This window comes from Haliotis rubra, unplaced genomic scaffold, assembly GCF_003918875.1.
Source record: "Haliotis rubra isolate DU_JTF1 unplaced genomic scaffold, ASM391887v1 Scf2646, whole genome shotgun sequence".
NCBI classification, from domain to species: domain Eukaryota; kingdom Metazoa; phylum Mollusca; class Gastropoda; order Lepetellida; family Haliotidae; genus Haliotis; species Haliotis rubra.
Genome location: NW_025766721.1, coordinates 4,416 through 23,111, shown reverse-complemented (window position 1 = coordinate 23,111; position 18,696 = coordinate 4,416). Strand labels below are relative to the sequence as shown.

The following is an 18,696-nucleotide window of genomic DNA, read 5'->3' as shown; positions in this document are numbered from 1 at the left end:
GGATCTTGGTGGGTTGAGGCACTTCACTCTTGTACAGGAGGCGATTCATCACATCTTGGGAGTAGACTTTGAGCTGATAGTAAGGGGCCAAACGTTGACTGAACAACTCCCACGTGGCACGCCCTGTACAAGGCCCTTCGGGGATCTTGAGTTGACGAAATAAGCCCTTGGCGGCCTTCAGTTGACCGGGGCTGCGACTATCACAAAGCCGTTTCCATTCCTTCGTCCATTCTTTGGTCACAGGTTCGGGTTTGTGTTCGTGGTGACTGGCCACGACCAGGGCACGGGCAAAGCAGAGCTGATCCTCATTCTTGATTTGAACGATGCATTGTTTCTTTTCCAGGAAGGCGTTTAAGCCAACGAGGTGTGTTGCCCGCCCGTGTCCCTCACCGATACGATCAGGATCCTCTACATGCAGTAAGAAAATGTCCATGGTGTCATCGATATTTAAGTCGTGGTTGCTTTGTTGTACTTTTTCCACTTGGGCCAACAGGGCCATGATGTGTTCCCCCTGGAGGTCCTCCATGCGCTGAAATGGGATTCGGATGTCTGAATCCAGGGCTGGGTGTTCCAGGGCCTATCCCACGCGATCACCATCCTGTCCGCCCACATCGTCTCTCAGATCTGTTAACACTGCATCAAACTGTTCTCTGAGAACGACGGGAAGGTCTTCAGGCTGTTGACGCTGCAGCCAAGCTGGATTGAACTTCAGGTTGTAGCGCTGGGTACCAGTCCGGAACTTCTTGGTTGTTCTTTGGGTCGTCCGCTCCAACACGTAGGGCACAGGCTCCTCTTCAAGTTCATCTTCGTTCATTCGTGGTGACGACATGGTGAGAACTGGTAAGACCCACGCTGAGTCTGGTTTATATAGGTCACCCTATGACGTCACAATAGGTTGTCCTAAGCGTAGCAATGCGCACCATGAGCTCATGTGTTATTTATAGGAATGATGTCATACCCCATGACGTCACACTAGCCTATCGACCTGTTGAGTCAGGATGAGAGTGGTGCGAACCGGATGCAACCGGTGCGAACCAGATGCGTCAAAGTGACGTCATCAACCCCCAGCTATATAAATTCGAGGTTTTCCAGCTCTCCTCATCAGTTGCTCACTGAAACTGGAAGCATGCAGTCGTCTCCCGCCTCCGCCTCCGCCTCCTTCCGTTGCCGCCTGTGCGAAACAGATGACCACAGTTATCTACACTGTCCCAAGGTGACCTGTGCCGAGTGTGGTGCTCAAGGTCATCGCTATTACGTATGTCCCAAGAAGACCAAGGACAACAACAAGCACGATAACAACACCTGCTACAACTGTGGAAAAAACGAAGGTCATCTCAGTTACGCCTGTCCACATCCCTGTCGCCACTGTGGTCAAGAGGACCATAAGAGTATGAACTGCTCTAACAAGGGCCAGAAACGTCCGGCTCCTCCCACCTACCAGCCAAGTGAACCGCCAAAGAAAGTGAGTAAACGTGAAAGCCAACATTTACTGGCTCTACTCCATGACAAGGTCCTCCTCGTTCAAGATCGCATAGACACCATGTACTCTCTACTTCAACGCATCTTGGAGTTTGTCGAACCCATGGACGATTCCAGCAGCACTGCCTCCAGTGCACCACCATCACCACCATAGATACGACGGTGATCTCTCACCCACCCATACCAACGGCCCTTTTCAGGGCCACCCACCTGGCTCGAAAGAATGCTACATCCAATGTTTTTTAACCACACACATGTAACCGGGTTTTCTTGGCTTTATCTATTATTTTATACAGATGACACCAAGACAGCTACGGGGTGTGAGGCTTACGTTTATTATATACGATAGTCACCCTGTAATAAGAAACAACAGATAATATAGTATATGCATATTAAACATAATATAATATTATATCATATCATCATCAAAGCAATACAATCATTTCTGTTACATTACTTACAACTATGGATTATTAGATGATACGATAGAAAATGCTTACAGTACATATTAAGTAAAATGGTTACACATACCCCATGTGTGGCACAAGGGTGAAAAACGTGATACCCTTGAAATGTCACCATTCATGATATGTCCTGCAGAAGAAAGAGCAGGAATAAATACTTAGAGTGACTAAATACACTGAATAACAAAATGCACAGCTTATGCAATTCCATTAATGTAGATATACTAGTAACTTAGCATGTATACAAGATAATATTAAAAATACAGTATTGCTTAGGTTTAAAGTTCAGCCTCTAAACCACATTCATTCAAAACATTAATAGAAATATATAATTCAATGTAAATATAATTACTTCTTAGATGCTTATTTATAATGCATAATCTTTGATTACTATTTAATCCTATTTAGAAATAAAGATGAATTATAAACTAACCTTTTGTGGTGATCTGTGAATACTCCCAGTGCAGTGCATAGTGAAATGGCAATATGGAGTTAGTCAGAGCAAGAAGGTAAAGTTTAAATTTGGCCAATCACAGGATCGCTTGGGGTGTGATTGATCAGCAGAGGGCTGGACAAAGAATGTAGTGGAGCTTGGGTTGTGATTGATCACTGAGGCCTGGGGCTTAGAATGACAAACACACACCTCTGTTGAATAAAGTTCAACAGAAACAAAACTTGAAATATATTTATTTACAAAAATAAGACTAAAATACAAATATATACACCTGCTACACTTCCCCAGGATGAAAATGATGTCCTCATCATTTGCCTAAAACAAGGGAGAGAAATGCATTCTGTACATCAGTACTGTCGTTGGCGAGCATTCCAGCGTTGATAAGAGAACTGAGATACTCAGCTCTGATCTTCCAGTCGGGATGTGGAACTGCAGACATTACATACTCACCGCTAGACATCCACCGTGGCTGTGTCCGAGTCCTCCCTGATCTTCTGGGTTGCTGTGCCGGCACATCTTCAACTGACTCAGGATCATCTTCCACATTGGCAGGTTCTTCTGGGGCTGCACCAGGATCTGCGTCAGTGGTCTCCACATCTGATGTCCTCTCTGCAGCAGGATCAGCCTCAGCTGAAATATCTTCAGGCTGGTCTGGCTGGCTCCCAACTGCGTCTCCAACTAAATCGTCTTCGTCCAATGCAAAGTCTTCAACTTCTGCTCTAGCCTCAGTTGGCCTATCAGCTATATCCGCAGCTGACACTGACGGCTCAGACGATGGGAAGTATATGTCTGACTCGTCATCCTCTGGTTCCTCGACTGGAACAGCAAGTCTCTTTGATCTTCTTGGTTTCGGGATAGGTCTCGGTGGCTCTGGTGCTAGCTAATCCGGTACAGGGAGTGAACCAATGGGAAGTAGAAGATTCCGGTGTAAAACTCTCTTCCTACCTTCACCATTCTCCTTTCCGACCACATAGACAGGGATGGAGGGGTTCGGTTGACGAAGAACTGTATAAATGTCACCTTCCCATCTGTCTGCTAGTTTGTGTCTTCCTTCAAAGGCGACGGTTTTAACCAGAACTCGGTCACCAGTCTCTATAATTGCTGCTCTTGCCTTCTTATCAAAGTAGGTCTTCTGATCCTGCTGTGCCTCCTTGCTGTTCTGTGAAGCTAGATGATATGCCTCTTGGAGTCGATCTCTTAATGACTTTGTGTACTGCTGCAGTGACTTGGGCTTGCTTGGCTGGATGTCAAGTCCAAATGCTAGATCCACTGGAAGTCTTGGGTGACGCCCAAACATAAGGAAGAAGGGGGAATGTCCGGTAGACTCATGCCGAATGCAATTGTATGCATGGACTAAGGGTCCAACATGAGCCTTCCAGTCCCTCTTGGCGTCTGGTTCCAGAGTCCCCAACATATCACATAGGGTCCGGTTGAAGCGTTCACACATCCCATTACCCATGGGATGGTAGGGTGTTGTGGACGACCTATTGATCCCAAGCAGCAGGCACAGCTCTGACATCAGCTTACCAACAAAATTGGCTCCTTTGTCGGAATGAATCCTCTTGGGCAGACCGTAATGGATGATAAAGTTGTTGAAAAACAAGTCTGCTGTCGTCTTGGCTGATGTATTCCGACAAGGATAGGCTTGAGCGTACCGGGTGAAATGGTCAGTAATGACCAATACATACTGTTGACCACCCTTGGATGGCTCCAGAGTCAAGAAGTCCATGCAGACCAGTTCCATAGGCTGCAACGTCTGGATGCTCACCAAAGGGGCTCTGATGGATGTGTTTCCCTTCCTTTTCAGACACCTCTCACATATCTTCAGGTAGTCATCTACATCCTTGGTCATACCAGGCCAGTAGAAACGTTCCTTGAGTAGGGATAAGGTCCGATCTCTGCCTGGATGTCCTACACGATCATGCAAGCTTCTGAGTGCTGAAATCCTACATCTGGAAGGTAGCACTAGCTGTTCTTGATCACATCCATCCATGCTGGTGACTCTATATAACACACCTTCCCTCAAAGTCAAATGTGCAAATGTCTTCAATAAAGTAGTCATCTCTGGGTCTCCTTGGAACTGAGTTCTGTCAGGTCTTGTGGCATTCTCCAGATGCTCCATGATAACAGCAAGGATGTGTCCTTCAGCTGAGCACGGCGCCAATCCTTTGCGTTGGCAGCACACACATGGTCACCCATCTGCTTCAATTCCTGGAACCACTTCTGTAGACAAGCACAAACTCTCAACAAGATTAGGTGCACAAATCTTGTTACAAATAGCACTCACCACATCACGAGACAGGTCTTCCATCTGGACTGGGTCTTTGCTGGGCAAACGAGACAACACATCAGCATCAACGTTGTTCTTCCCTGGTCGGTACTTGATGGTAAAGTTGTAACTTGCTAGAGCAGCTAACCACCGATGTCCTGTGGCGTCCAGACGTGCTGTAGTAAGTACATACGTCAGGGGATTATTGTCGGTCATTACTACGAAATCATTGCCATACAAATAGTCGTGAAATTTCTCTGAAACGGCCCATTTCAGACACAAAAACTCGAGTTTATGCGCTGAATAGTTCCGTTCAGATCGATTCAAACCCCTACTTGCATAGGCAATAACTCGTAGGTGACCATCATGCTCCTGGTATAAGACTGCTCCTAGGCCATGGGTACTAGCATCAGTGTGCAGTTCGAAAGGTCTTGAAAAGTCAGCAAACCCAAGGACTGGAGGTGATGAAAGTCTGTTCTTCAACTCCTGGAAAGCTTCTTCTTGAGCAGGACCCCAGTTCCAAGCAGTTTGGGATGTCTTAGACCTCGACTTCTTGGTGGCACACTTCGGCATAAGTTCTGAGAGGGTCTGGCGATCTTAGAGAAGTCCTGGACGAATTTCCGATAGTATCCAGCAAATCCAAGAATTTCCGGATGTCTTCTGGAGTAGATGGTGTTGGCCAGTGCTGAATCTTGTCTATCTTCTCTGGATCAGCTTCAATCCCTCAGCAGACACAATATATCCAACGTACCTCACCTTTCTCTTAAAGAACTTGCATTTCTGTGGGGCGAGCTTCAATCCACATTCTTGTAATCTTCTAAAGACGAGCTCCAGCCTCTCCACATGCTCCTCGTATGTCCGGGAAAATATGATGAGGTCATCTATGTATATAAGGCAGATCTTCAAGTTGAGTCCCTCTAGGCACTTCTCCATAAGGCGCTGATAGGTCGCTGGGGCGTTTGACAAGCCGAACGGCATCCTGTTGTACTCGAAAAATCCGAGTGGACCTACAGTAAAAGCCGTTCTCTCCTTGTGGTCATCATCTATCTCAACTTGGTGTGATTAGACACTCTCATAGTCCATGGGCTTCCAACGTTGTGTTAGCCAAGCGCAAAGATGGCCGTTTACGTCTATGTATAGATTTGAAGCTCGCCCCACAGAAATGCAAGTTCTTTAAGAGAAAGGTGAGGTACGTTGGATGTATTCTGGAGTAGATGGTGTTGGCCAGTGCTGAATCTTGTCTATCTTCTCTGGATCAGCTTCAATCCCCTCAGCAGACACAATATATCCAACGTACCTCACCTTTCTCTTAAAGAACTTGCATTTCTGTGGGGCGAGCTTCAATCCACATTCTTGTAATCTTCTAAAGACGAGCTCCAGCCTCTCCACATGCTCCTCGTATGTCCGGGAAAATATGATGAGGTCATCTATGTATATAAGGCAGATCTTCAAGTTGAGTCCTCTAGGCACTTCTCCATAAGGCGCTGATAGGTCGCTGGGGCGTTTGACAAGCCGAACGGCATCCTGTTGTACTCGAAAAAATCCGAGTGGACCTACAGTAAAGCCGTTCTCTCCTTTGTGGTCATCATCTATCTCAACTTGGTAATAGCCGCTCTTCATATCCAGCACTGAGTAGAACTTGTTCCCTCCGAGACAATCTAAAAAGTTCTTCAATTCTCCGGAGAGCATAGCTGTCCTTAATTGTCCGGTTGTTCAGCTGGCGAAAATCTATACATAGACGTAAACGGCCATCTTTGCGCTTGGCTAACACAACGTTGGAAGCCCATGGACTATGAGAGTGTCTAATCACACAGAGGACAACAGTTCTTGAAGATGACTCCGAACCTGATCATACATTGCTGGTGGTATACGCCGATGTCTCTGCTTGAAGGGCACGTCATCATAGAGTTCTATCCGATGCTTGACCATGTTGGAATGTCCAAGATCTTTATCATGTTTAGAGAAGATGTCACCATATCTCCTAATAACCTCCAGTCCCTGTGCAGCTTCATCATGTGTAAGTCCATCTTCCTCCAACTCAATGTCGTCAATCCACTTCTCAGAGTCTGAACATCTCATGTCTGGTAGGTCTTCTATTGTCACAGGTTGAAGTTCACACAGCAGAGCCTTAGTTGGAACAATCATGGTCTGGGTAGTAACATTAGACACATGAACTTGTATCTCATCTGGTCTGTCATGGCAGTATCTCACAACGACTGGTATGATGTCTAAGTCCTTAGAAATAGTAGAGTCTACAGTTGGCTGTATAAGGGCACACACTTGTGGATATGGAATCCCTTTGCACAGTTGTCCACGGATGATGGCAGAACCATTAGCAGGTATGATTACAGGCTTATATTCAATGGATCTAACAAAGCCCAACTTCCCACCATTCTTCTCTAACCTCCTTCTCTCTCGAAGCATCATACATCTAAAGGCCAGGTACCAAGGTGTGTAGAGGTTGGCCGTCTGAAGGAATCGGATTCCATTAACCTTTCTGCAGGCATCAAAAGCACTCCAAGAACATTAGTCCCAAGAAGAGCAGGAACTTTGGCATTATAGCTGGTGTCAGGCACAACAAGTAACAAACAAGTGATGTCATCTTGGTCATCACAACCATCACCAATACCCTTGACCTTAACCTCAATGTAACCAGAGTAAGGTAATGAGTTTCCACCTGCACATTCAATATTAAGAAGGCTATCTACTGAATGTATGGGAATATGAGTGAGATACCTATCATAAAAAGAGCTAGACACAATAGACACTGTGGCACCTGTGTCCACTAACGCCCTAACCGGAATATTCTCAATAAGTATATCTACCTCATTTGAATTCCCAACTAAGTCAGTGTGTGCGGATACACGAGGGCTAGATGTAGCACCTACGGGCGCCCCGGGCCATAGGCGTGGCCGAGTTTAAAGGCCTCTTAAGATGGTCAAGACGTACACGACAACCATAATACAAATGTCCGGGATAGCCACACCTGAAACACACAGGCTCATGATCCGATGCTTGTCCTGGTGTGAGAGATCTGTTGTCGTTAGCTCCAGCCCCAGGTTGATAGAAATAGGAAGGGGCAGCGGCATTCCTTCCCTCGGGAGATGGAGCAGGATACTTGCTGGATCGAGGATCATACATAGCTGGCTGATATCCTCGTCCTCCCCGTCCGCGACCTCTTGTTCTCGGTGGCTCTCTCCCATACTGCTGTCCGTGGGTGGTAGAACCAAAGGGAGATTGTTGCTGGTACACTTGGGCTGACAGCTGCTGATGTTGGTCACGTAGGTCGCATACACTCGTGGTCAGATCCTTGATCATCCCTTCAGCTCAGCGATGTCATCAGGCTTAGAGACGGGCTGGTTACTGGCCATGTTGACGGATGCGGGCTTCGACTTAGACTTCTGGATATCTGATCTGGCTCGGTTCTGTTCAAATTCTATCTCACGGAGGCACAGTCTAAGCTCATCAAAGTTGGAGATACTCTCATATTTATGAGCAGCAAGACTCTTCAGTGAAGTCTTCAATCCATCCCAAAGTCTGGACCTCAACATCTCATCCTGCTCTGCTAAAGAAATCTGCTTCTGTTCCGCTAACTGGTATAACAGTCTCTCAAGTCGACAGCTCCAGGCAGTTACGTCTTCGTCATTTTGCTGGTAGGAGCTGTAGAACTCGAAAATAATGAAGAACTTCGGCGGAGAGTACCAAAAGCACTCTTCAACTTCAACAGAACATCCACAATGGAAGCATGATGACCAAGTTTCATCACAATAAGAGCCGCCTCACCCTTCAGTGACTGACGAATAGCCTGAAGGATAACAGGTTGTCATGGGCCTTGGACTCCATCAGACAATTCACCTCATACCGCCAAACATCATAGTCAGCATCCTTGCCGGCCGTTCCACTAAACAAAGGAAGTTTAGGGAAGTGACGATAAGCAACCTTAGAACTAAGTGGCACCTGTTCTGGCTGAGAACCATCTAAAGTGGAGCTTCTTCCTTCTTCACAACTGGACCACCCTGCGTGGCATACTGCTTCAACCAAGACTTAAAGTCATCGGGGTTATCGGCCTTAGGATGCAACCCCATCTTAGCAAAACTATCAACAAGACTAGCATATTCTTCTTCAGAGAAATTCATCTTCAAAGGCACAAGACTCCAAGTAAAGAATAAACAAAATCAGACATGGATCCAAGGCATGGATACAATGACTTGATGCAGTAGATGGTGGTTTGTGAATGTGTCAATAGCTACAAAGACGATGTGTTAATCCCATACAAAAGTAGCACATACAGTGAGGGTACAATAATTGTATTTTCAGCGGCAAACAAACAAATTAAAGGACATCAGTTGGGTTTATGTGGCAAATGCAAGTATTACCCACATGGGTAATTAACAAGATTTGACCCTAAGATTAGATTATGCCATGGTTGGCAGATGCAGAATAATGAAATATGTGGACTACAATAACTATGAAGACCACAGTGTGTCGGAACGCGTGACAATATGTACAAAACGGGTCGCGACTCAAGGCAACGCCATCATGATGTAGACATTTCACGACAAACGCAAACGGAGCAAAATCATCGCAAACGCAAAATAATCACGAACGGCAAACGGATACTAAAGCAAAGGATGATAATTACAAATGGACCCTACATAATGAATGAATAGAGACCACAGGCAAAGAGGGAGACAAAGAAAGCGAATGAGCTGGTTAGATATTTGAACTAAGTGTAGTGCAGTGCAGTTAACTATGACATTTATATTCTAAGATAAAACTGAAGTTTAATGCTAAGTTTATTTAAAACTAAAGTTTATTTGGCTAAGTTTATTGATTTAAGTATATTCACACAATCATACTCACACGTCACACCTAAAACAATGTAAATGATTAAAGAGACTACAATATGGAAATAAGCGAGAACACAAGTGAAGCTTGTACAAGCACAACAAAATGCTAACTAACTAAGCTGCAGCTAAGTATAAAGAAACGCAAATTGATATGGATATGTGTACACCAAATGAAAATAAATGCAGTTGACACTACATCTTATTGAGGGTAAATAACCTGCAGGTAATATGTAAACAAAAGCAATGCTACAAACCGTAAAGGTATTTAAAGAAACAACAAGGAGTTATGCCAGGCAAATATTTACAAGTTCATAATGGACAGAAAATTCGAAGATGAATGTTTACAGACATGTCAAATGTAAACAAAGTCAAAGCAATATTGCAAAAAAAATGTAGAAACAGTACTTACAGTTCAAGATGACCATATAAATATATCCAATTAAAGACGAGAAACAAAATAGTCCGGAAAATGAGTCACAATTCACAATCACCAAACCAAGTACAGCAAATTGTCAACTTGACCTGCCTTGGAGTCTCTGGGTCAAGGTCGCTGTCAAAGTTCAGTAAGTCCTAGGGTCACAAGACCCAACAACATGGACCTGACAGTCACTCGTGTGATGGCCAAATCGACCATAATTACAGTTCTTTCACAAACTTGCATTCCATGCGGGTATCCAGGCATCACATAAGTTCCTCACTGGGGGGCTCCAAACATGTAACCGGGTTTTCTTGGCTTTATCTATTATTTTATACAGATGACACCAAGACAGCTACGGGGTGTGAGGCTTACGTTTATTATATACGATAGTCACCCTGTAATAAGAAACAACAGATAATATAGTATATGCATATTAAACATAATATAATATTATATATCATATCATCATCAAAGCAATACAATCATTTCTGTTACATTACTTACAACTATGTATTATTAGATGATACGATAGAAAATGCTTACAGTACATATTAAGTAAAATGGTTACACATACCCCATGTGTGGCACAAGGGTGAAAAACGTGATACCCTTGAAATGTCACCATTCATGATATGTCCTGCAGAAGAAAGAGCAGGAATAAATACTTAGAGTGACTAAATACACTGAATAACAAAAATGCACAGCTTATGCAATTCCATTAATGTAGATATACTAGTAACTTAGCATGTATACAAGATAATATTAAAATACAGTATTGCTTAGGTTTAAAGTTCAGCCTCTAAACCACATTCATTCAAAACATTAATAGAAATATATAATTCAATGTAAATATAATTACTTCTTAGATGCTTATTTATAATGCATAATCTTTGATTACTATTTAATCCTATTTAGAAATAAAGATGAATTATAAACTAACCTTTTTGTGGTGATCTGTGAATACTCCCAGTGCAGTGCATAGTGAAATGGCAATATGGAGTTAGTCAGAGCAAGAAGGTAAAGTTTAAATTTGGCCAATCACAGGATCGCTTGGGGTGTGATTGATCAGCAGAGGGCTGGACAAAGAATGTAGTGGAGCTTGGGTTGTGATTGATCACTGAGGCCTGGGCTTAGAATGACAAACACACACCTCTGTTGAATAAAGTTCAACAGAAACAAAACTTGAAATATATTTATTTACAAAAATAAGACTAAAATACAAATATATACACCTGCTACACACACACACACACACACTTGTCTAGCCACGCCATCGTCCGCCTCACCCCCTCTCTCCCTCCTTCCCTCTCCTTTCCTCTCCTTCCCTTCCCTTCCCTCTCCGTCCCGTCCCGTCCGCCGCTCGTCCGTTCCGCCATCTTGAAAGGCGTCTACGCTCGCGAGATCCCGCGAGAGTCCACGAGATCCCGCGAGATCTCACCCGATCCCACCGGATGGGACGCCATCTTGAACCGCGTCCACCATCTTGGCCCGGAGGTGACGTCATCGTCATGCGCGCGCACCCACCGGAACCGGACGTGACGTCATCACCATGCGTACGCACACACCGGAACCGGAACCCGAGAGTGATCTCCCCCTGATGGCGGCACATCCGGTCCCCGTGGGGCCGCCATCTTGATCCAAGATGGCGGCGCCCATGGGGACCGGATGTGCCACCATCTTGAAAATCTCGCCAGGGAGACGCTGCACACTACTCAGGAGCCTGTAATAAAACTTGGCTGGATCCACCATCGTGATTCCTTCCACAGTTGTGTAGCCAGCGTCTCCCTGGATGATGGCCCAACCAACAGCATCGGATTTGTGAGCAAACATTTCAGTGGAAATGATACCTCGTCCATGGAGTCTGATGCCGTCACATTGGAGGTCCAGAGCACCATGGAGATAGGATCCCAGGGGCAAGGTAAATCTCTTTGATTCCAGATTTACAGTCGATTGTCTTCGTGCCTCAAAGTTTGTGCACCCCGGGTTCGTAGTACAACACGCCGTGATCATGAGGATTGGGCGTCTTACCTTCTGGAGGGTCGGCGAAGATGAACAGCTTGTCTCTGATGTCAGTAGCATAGCCATCACCGGTGTCGTAGTCAAATTCAACCGACATCATCTTCAAGGCCTTATCTATGTGGAATGTTGCAGTTTTCTGCCCTGATCTCTGACATCTGTAGTTGTAGCTTCTTGGTCTGACAGTGCACCTGTGGAAGTCCTTGACTTTTGTATGGACTTCAACCGTCACAGGTCCACCTGTGAACGCAAAACTCGTCCAGGACTGGGTCCTGTTTTTCTTTTCGGCTTCTTCGTTGCGTTTTTCAGCTGTGCTCATGTACACAAATAATTTGTGTTTGTGGCCACCTTGGCTCGCATACACGTCATACTTGTTGGATGGATTCACCCCGTTTCCAGGGCCATCATACACGATCAGGTTTGCACCTGCGCTGCACAGAAATGCTAAAACAACAATCCGTGACATTCTAGCTTCTCCGGATGGTAGTGGCTTCTAATCTTTTATACCATATGCGAGTCAAATTGGGACAGATAAGAAATCTTTATACTACTCTCAGCTAAGGACACCACTTTGAAAGGTAATGTGACAATATGTACACATCCACTTAAATGTTCAAAGACATCATTAGGTAAAGACGTTTTAACGAACAAGGGTCTGTTGTCATGTCCCACACAGTGCCAACAAACACCATGTGCACAGTAATCGGTCAGATCTCCTGTAAAAATGAAAGTATCTTACCAAAACTTAAAACGTTTAGAATCACAACAATTTCTTTCTCCTATAATACAACTATCAACAGCGCATGTGATCAACATGAAGTGACCATGTGATTTCATCGTCTCATGCATGGTTGGTTATTCTATATGATAGAATATTTACTGTGCAGTCACTAATTCAAAGGTATTTATCCTGATCCAAGGGTAGATTTTATTGTGTAATAAAGCTTTGGGTTCTCTCAACTGAGGACACTGTGTTTGGTCAACAAGATGTTGAAGGCCAAGTGCTGAATTTAATTGGTGATGTGTACTCCAAAACATCAGCTCTGCAGTTTTGACTTTCATCGATATTAAACTTGCAAATGGATTTTCAAGGTTGAAATCCGAAATTCGTTTTTAAAATGTTAGATTCTCAACTAATGCCTTTCTTTTCTATCTATTCGAGATGTTGGATTGTCATATATAGGAGGTATTAGATATATTGCTTAAAGCGGCGTAAAAGTAAACTCACTCATGGCTCGCTTATTCTTGTTAAGTGGAAACACCGTGTTACTGTCTTGGGCGCTACCTTTGAAGGGAGCAAAACATAAGACAGTTATCATTACTTTTGTATTTACCTCCAATACCACCACTGCAATAGTGTTTACTATAAGCATTAAGCTGAACTTACTTTTGATCAATATTGTACCAGCTGTATAATGGCAACGTAGTGATTTTCTTTACGTAGACAGGGAACACACATCAGTAACAAAACCTATTAATTCAAGAATCTCCTCGCAGAAATACGTTCAGTACCTTTTTATGCTATCATACACACAACAGATGATTTCGTTATTACATTGTTTTGTTTACGTGCTAGAATCTCACAATGATCTAACATCAGCGTCGTAGGGTGTGTACGAAAATGAAAAAACGCAGACATGCCAAACCTAAGGGAAAACTTTCTTTAATTCATTCGGGAAATGTTACAATTACCCGTGATGATCCAGGTTAGAATCGGTCTTCAGCACGGACTAGGTGGTCAGACTTGCTGACATGGTTGACACATGCCATTGTATCCCACATGTGTAGATTGATCCCCACGATGTCGGCTTATTTATAGACCACCGTCATATATATGCTGAGTGCGGCGTTAAACAACAACGATTTGTTATAAAACCCGGTGAATATAGATACAGTTACATATCCCTCTCTTCAGAAGTTCAAAAAATAAAAACAAAATGCTATCTGGAGTTTATTGAGAAAACAAAATCTGAAATATTTATGTACAATTTAGAGGCAAGACATTTTGACAAGAATCTGTAGTACTCCCTTCCTTGTTGATCTGTCGCCTTACACAGTATGAATCGGATTCTCAAAGTCAAACGAAGGTTATTTGTCCAATATGTTCAACTTCACCTTCAGGTTAAGCCCCCTCCACTGATCTACCTGTCTAAACTAGAAACAAAGGAGAACAAAGGAGTGGAAAAACATATTGACAATACCCAAGACAGTGTGGCATGGGTGATGATTTCAACTTTTCCTTTGTGCCCTAAAATATTTAAACGTTACACTTCATAAGTTAGTACGAGTGAAGAAGTTCTTTTCGACTCTTGCTGAGCAGTTGGTTGATCAATGTTACAACATAAAAGACCTCAGATAAACTTTCAAAACGGTTTTAGACAGACATGAGGAGGACATTTCCAAATCTGAAGCAGCAGTGACAGAAAATGATCGACGCAATTCCTTATTTTGACTCATACAAAATGGCTCCGCTTTTTGTTTGACGTTTTTTTAAGGGAACAATTGCCTTGCCTTTGCACGTGTTTCTGACGAGTAACACCAGCGACCCGGATTCCCTCACCTTTTCGCAATGGACCTTGTCGCTTTTATGATCAGTATCAATAACGGTTTAAAGTTCAAGTACATCAATTTATCGATACGAAGAGGCATCTAAATAGGAATCATGACAAATGTAGTACATATAGCTGCTCTCTGTTTCAGATACAAAATATGACTGACTGATCTTCGCCAAGATTTCGGGTTCAAACTGTCCCCCAGTAACCAATTCGTGTTGATGGGTGGTCGACGACCTAGTATGTATGTAAACTACAGGTTGACTCTTTCAATAATAGGAATTAACTGGAATATTGTTGGCTGCGGCATTATACTTGCGGCATAAAGCAACATTCACTTGAGTCATGAGAGTATGCATACCCCGCTCGAGGCCAGTACGTACACACACCGGGAGGTTGGACAGACCTTCATGCAGGGGCTGCAATTGACTCCAGATGGTGCAATGGGCAATGAGCCCTTCAACGACAACTGAATACCGTTGTCAGAGACTAATGACAATATAATAACATACATGTATACGGCTTTATGAGATGAGAATATTTCCCGTCAAAGGTATTTCGATTTCAAAACCAAATAATTATGAGCAATTCTTGTGGATATTATTGTAACGGGGATGGCTTTGTGTCCACAACAACACAACTTCGTTGAGGGCAGTAAGTCTGTTTATTATTTTCGGTAGTTGTTTTACACAAAGTGTACACAAATCTGAAATAATACATGCATACATAGCGCTCAGTCAAAATATCTATTCCATTAAATTCAGTTCCTCCCATTGCAAATTGGCTTTATGAATACAATTGTATTGTTACCGCTGAACATATACAACAAACTCAAAACAAATGGACATCACAAAACTAATAGTTCCGTTACATATTCAAATCCGTAGGAGTGCAATTAGGGAATATATATGGCATCTTCAAAACAACCATGAGTGAGTGAGTGGGTATGGTTTTACGCCGCTTTTAGCAATATTTCAGCACTATCGCAGCTGGGGACACCAGAAATGTTCTTCACACATTTTACCCATGTGGGGAATCGAACCCGGGAATTCAGCGTGAGGAGCGAACGCTTTAACCATTTTGCTACCCCACCGCCCCCAAACAGCCATGACACATCTCAGCGTGTCTTACCATCTATGGGACAACTTGCATCAAACTTGCCTCATGTTGTGAAACACCAACGTGCACCAAGCACCAACCAAGGACTGAATATAGTATGACTTAATTAGCATGGAAATGATAATTCTAACCAGTTAATTAATGTACAGTATGTTTGGACTCAAACATAACTGAATCAATTGCAAGTGAAATTATTGACACCAACAACCTCTAACTATCAGTCAAAGTATACCTCCACCAAATGCATAAACACAGCTATGATGAATACTGAATTACACTATCAATAATTAGACATATGTTTAGATGAATACTGATTTAAACTATCAATAATTAGACATATTTTTGTATTTGTTTCATTTTATATGAAACCAAGTGAAACTAACCTGTAATTCACCAATTCAAAATCGTCCTGTTTGCCCTTTATCCACCACGCCAGGTTAGTGAACAAACTCTACATTTACCTGATGCATCTAACTTCAACATGTTGGACATCTTCAGCCAATGAAAGCCAGGGCCAAGACATCAGACCTGACCTCAATGAGAGTGGGCTAATTTGCATAGGAACTACTTTTAACCCATCACCCAGTGTTGGCTATAAATAAATCATGGACTTGTGAAAATATAAACCTTTTTACTGACAATTATATTATTGTTTAAGGTGTCATGAATTGATCACAAACCGGCAAATCAGACACGACATATTAAAATAGATTATTATTTACGGTAGTAGGTTTACACAAAGTGTACACAAATCTAAAATAATATATGCATACATAGTGATCAGTCAAAATATCTATTTCATTAATTACAGTTAATCTCATTGCACATTGGTTTTATTAATACAACTACTTTACAACAAATAACAATGCTTAAGTTCATTGTCTTCATGGTGTAAATAATTTGTGCATCTGTTAATCATTAACTAGCCACTCTCTTCGCAACTACATAAAACCGATGTACTATGCAAATATTCAATTTGAATGGATGAATTAATCTACTACAAGGCAGTTCGATGAATTACATTGGTCTAGCATAAATATTTCTCTGTACATCAAATCTATGAACATGCAAATATCAATCTGTGTGAAACAATTTCAGATTATCAATGCATCAATATTATAATTAGCAGATTACAGTCAGTAGAGCTTGTCTGTCGGCTTGGTAGTTTTGCCAGATCCACAAACTACAATCAGCCCACAGATTACAGCCAAGTGAACACCTTGTTTTGTCAGTGTCAGATCCACAGATTACAATCATGGTTGATTGTTACCTTGACAACATGTATCCAACTGGTCAACAGGACAACTAGTTTCGACAACTAGTCGGTCATTGGAGTCACGACTCTTTCCAATGTCATCATGGTCCGATGTCATGGGCGGCCTCTTCAGGTACAGGTGCTTTCTAAGTTGCGACTGAAACATAGGCATCTGTTTTGATGGTCCTTCAAACTTAAAATCGGCAACCCTCTCGTTTACCATGGTCAGTATATCGACCAAGTGATATTCAGGAAACTCCAGAATTGTCTTGCACAGTATCCGTATATACGGAGAGCCAGTGTCGGGATCACGGTATGCAACGAATCCTGCAATGGTAGCATATGCAATTAAAAAGTCTCCAAACACTGGAAGAGTTGTTCTCTCGAGAGAGACGTCAAGGATCGATGTTGCATCGGCATTAACGATTGCTGACGGATGCTGCTTATACCCCTGACATGCCTGAATTATGAACAGCTTGGGTTTGCCGGCTAGGCTTTGGCAATCCTGGGCAGAAAACAGAGATGTTAAACGTTCAATGTTGATTGGCAGTTGATCGGCTCCGACAATCTTGTTCTTTGACCCATGAGACATGATGAAACAGACAAACATGCTGTTCGATGTATGATCCTCCTTAGATATATCGCGCATTTCTCTCATGAGTGTTGAAACATCTTTGTTCTCAATGAGTCTCATATCAAATCCAAGGGGTCCAAATGTTGATTCGATGTTTGTAACGTCCTCGTCAGCTCCGGGTCGATCTGACCCGTCTTCAAACCTTTCGTTGTTAACAATAACACACAAACCAGCATTAGCTTTCACTGGATAGGTTTGAACTCCCACGCGGTGGTCCCGACTCATACTGGCCACGTCTACCTGTGACGGACTACTGTTGATTACAAAATCTTCTCCCAAGACTTGCTGAAGAACCGCAACCAGCAATGTGTTTATGTTATGTCCCGTTTTAGCTGATACAGTAAAGTGGCCCTTCACTGGCAGGATCTTGTTAATGATAGTATCCGCAAGCTCCCTACAAAAGCCTCTTCTGTCTAACTTGTCACATTTGTTTCCCACTAGATAGGTATTTGGATTTCCTGTCGTCAAATAATGCCACCGCATGCTGATCCTTTCAGCCTTGTCGATGGTAGTTGTTTCCTCTCTGTCGTAAAACAGTAAACATGCATCTGCCTTACGGTATTTAAAGGCGAAAAGAGTTTTATAGAACTTCCAACCTCTGTATTCTCTGATGTTTAGAAGAACTTGAATTCCAATAAGCTTTTGCAGATCCAGTTCCTCAACGTAACACCTCTCACCAAGTTTCAGCTTTTTGCAGTGTGGTACAGTGGCCAGTTGCCGTATGAAAAGAGATTTGCCCGATCCTTTAGCCCCGATAACATGCAGGGTCACAGTCCTTTGACCTTTGGCCATGACGATCATGCACTATTTTCTTGGACCTATAAGAAAACAGTCAGATAGTACACAACAAGGTAACATCATGGTCAGTTCAATGTGTTTTACATTACAACTGGTCAAAGAATAACATATAAGGTTATCGTTACCCTAGCCTGTATTCCCTATCCAAGAGTATTTGACAGAGATACACAGGATGAGAGACCCTCAATAGGGTTATTTCTCAAGAGCAAGGCCTACGTGACTCCCGCCCAACATCAGGGATATCCAAGTACACTCAATATTCAAAACATATTGAAAACAATATCATTGCAGAGGTTAAAATCACATTGCAATACATACATGGCTATACACCATAAACAAGACGCATTGATTTATGGCCCGAGTTCGGTCCCTGTCACATTATGTAATT

The 18,696-nt window shown here is 43.0% G+C and overlaps 1 protein-coding gene across 1 annotated transcript; it reads right to left on the bottom strand.

The window, feature by feature from the left end:
- Positions 1-16,746: 16,746 nt before the first annotated feature.
- On the bottom strand, positions 16,747-18,481 carry LOC124280306 (caspase-3-like). Its single transcript, XM_046716209.1, has one exon. The coding sequence runs from the start codon at positions 18,309-18,311 to the stop codon at positions 16,875-16,877; it is 1,437 nt and encodes a 478-aa protein (XP_046572165.1). The 5' UTR covers positions 18,312-18,481; the 3' UTR covers positions 16,747-16,874.
- Between the last annotated feature and the right edge of the window lie 215 nt (positions 18,482-18,696).

Coding starts and splice junctions, on each gene's coding strand:
- LOC124280306 (XM_046716209.1), bottom strand. CDS start 18,311: ATGATCGTCATGGCCAAAGGTCAAAGGACTGTGACCCTGCATGTTATC.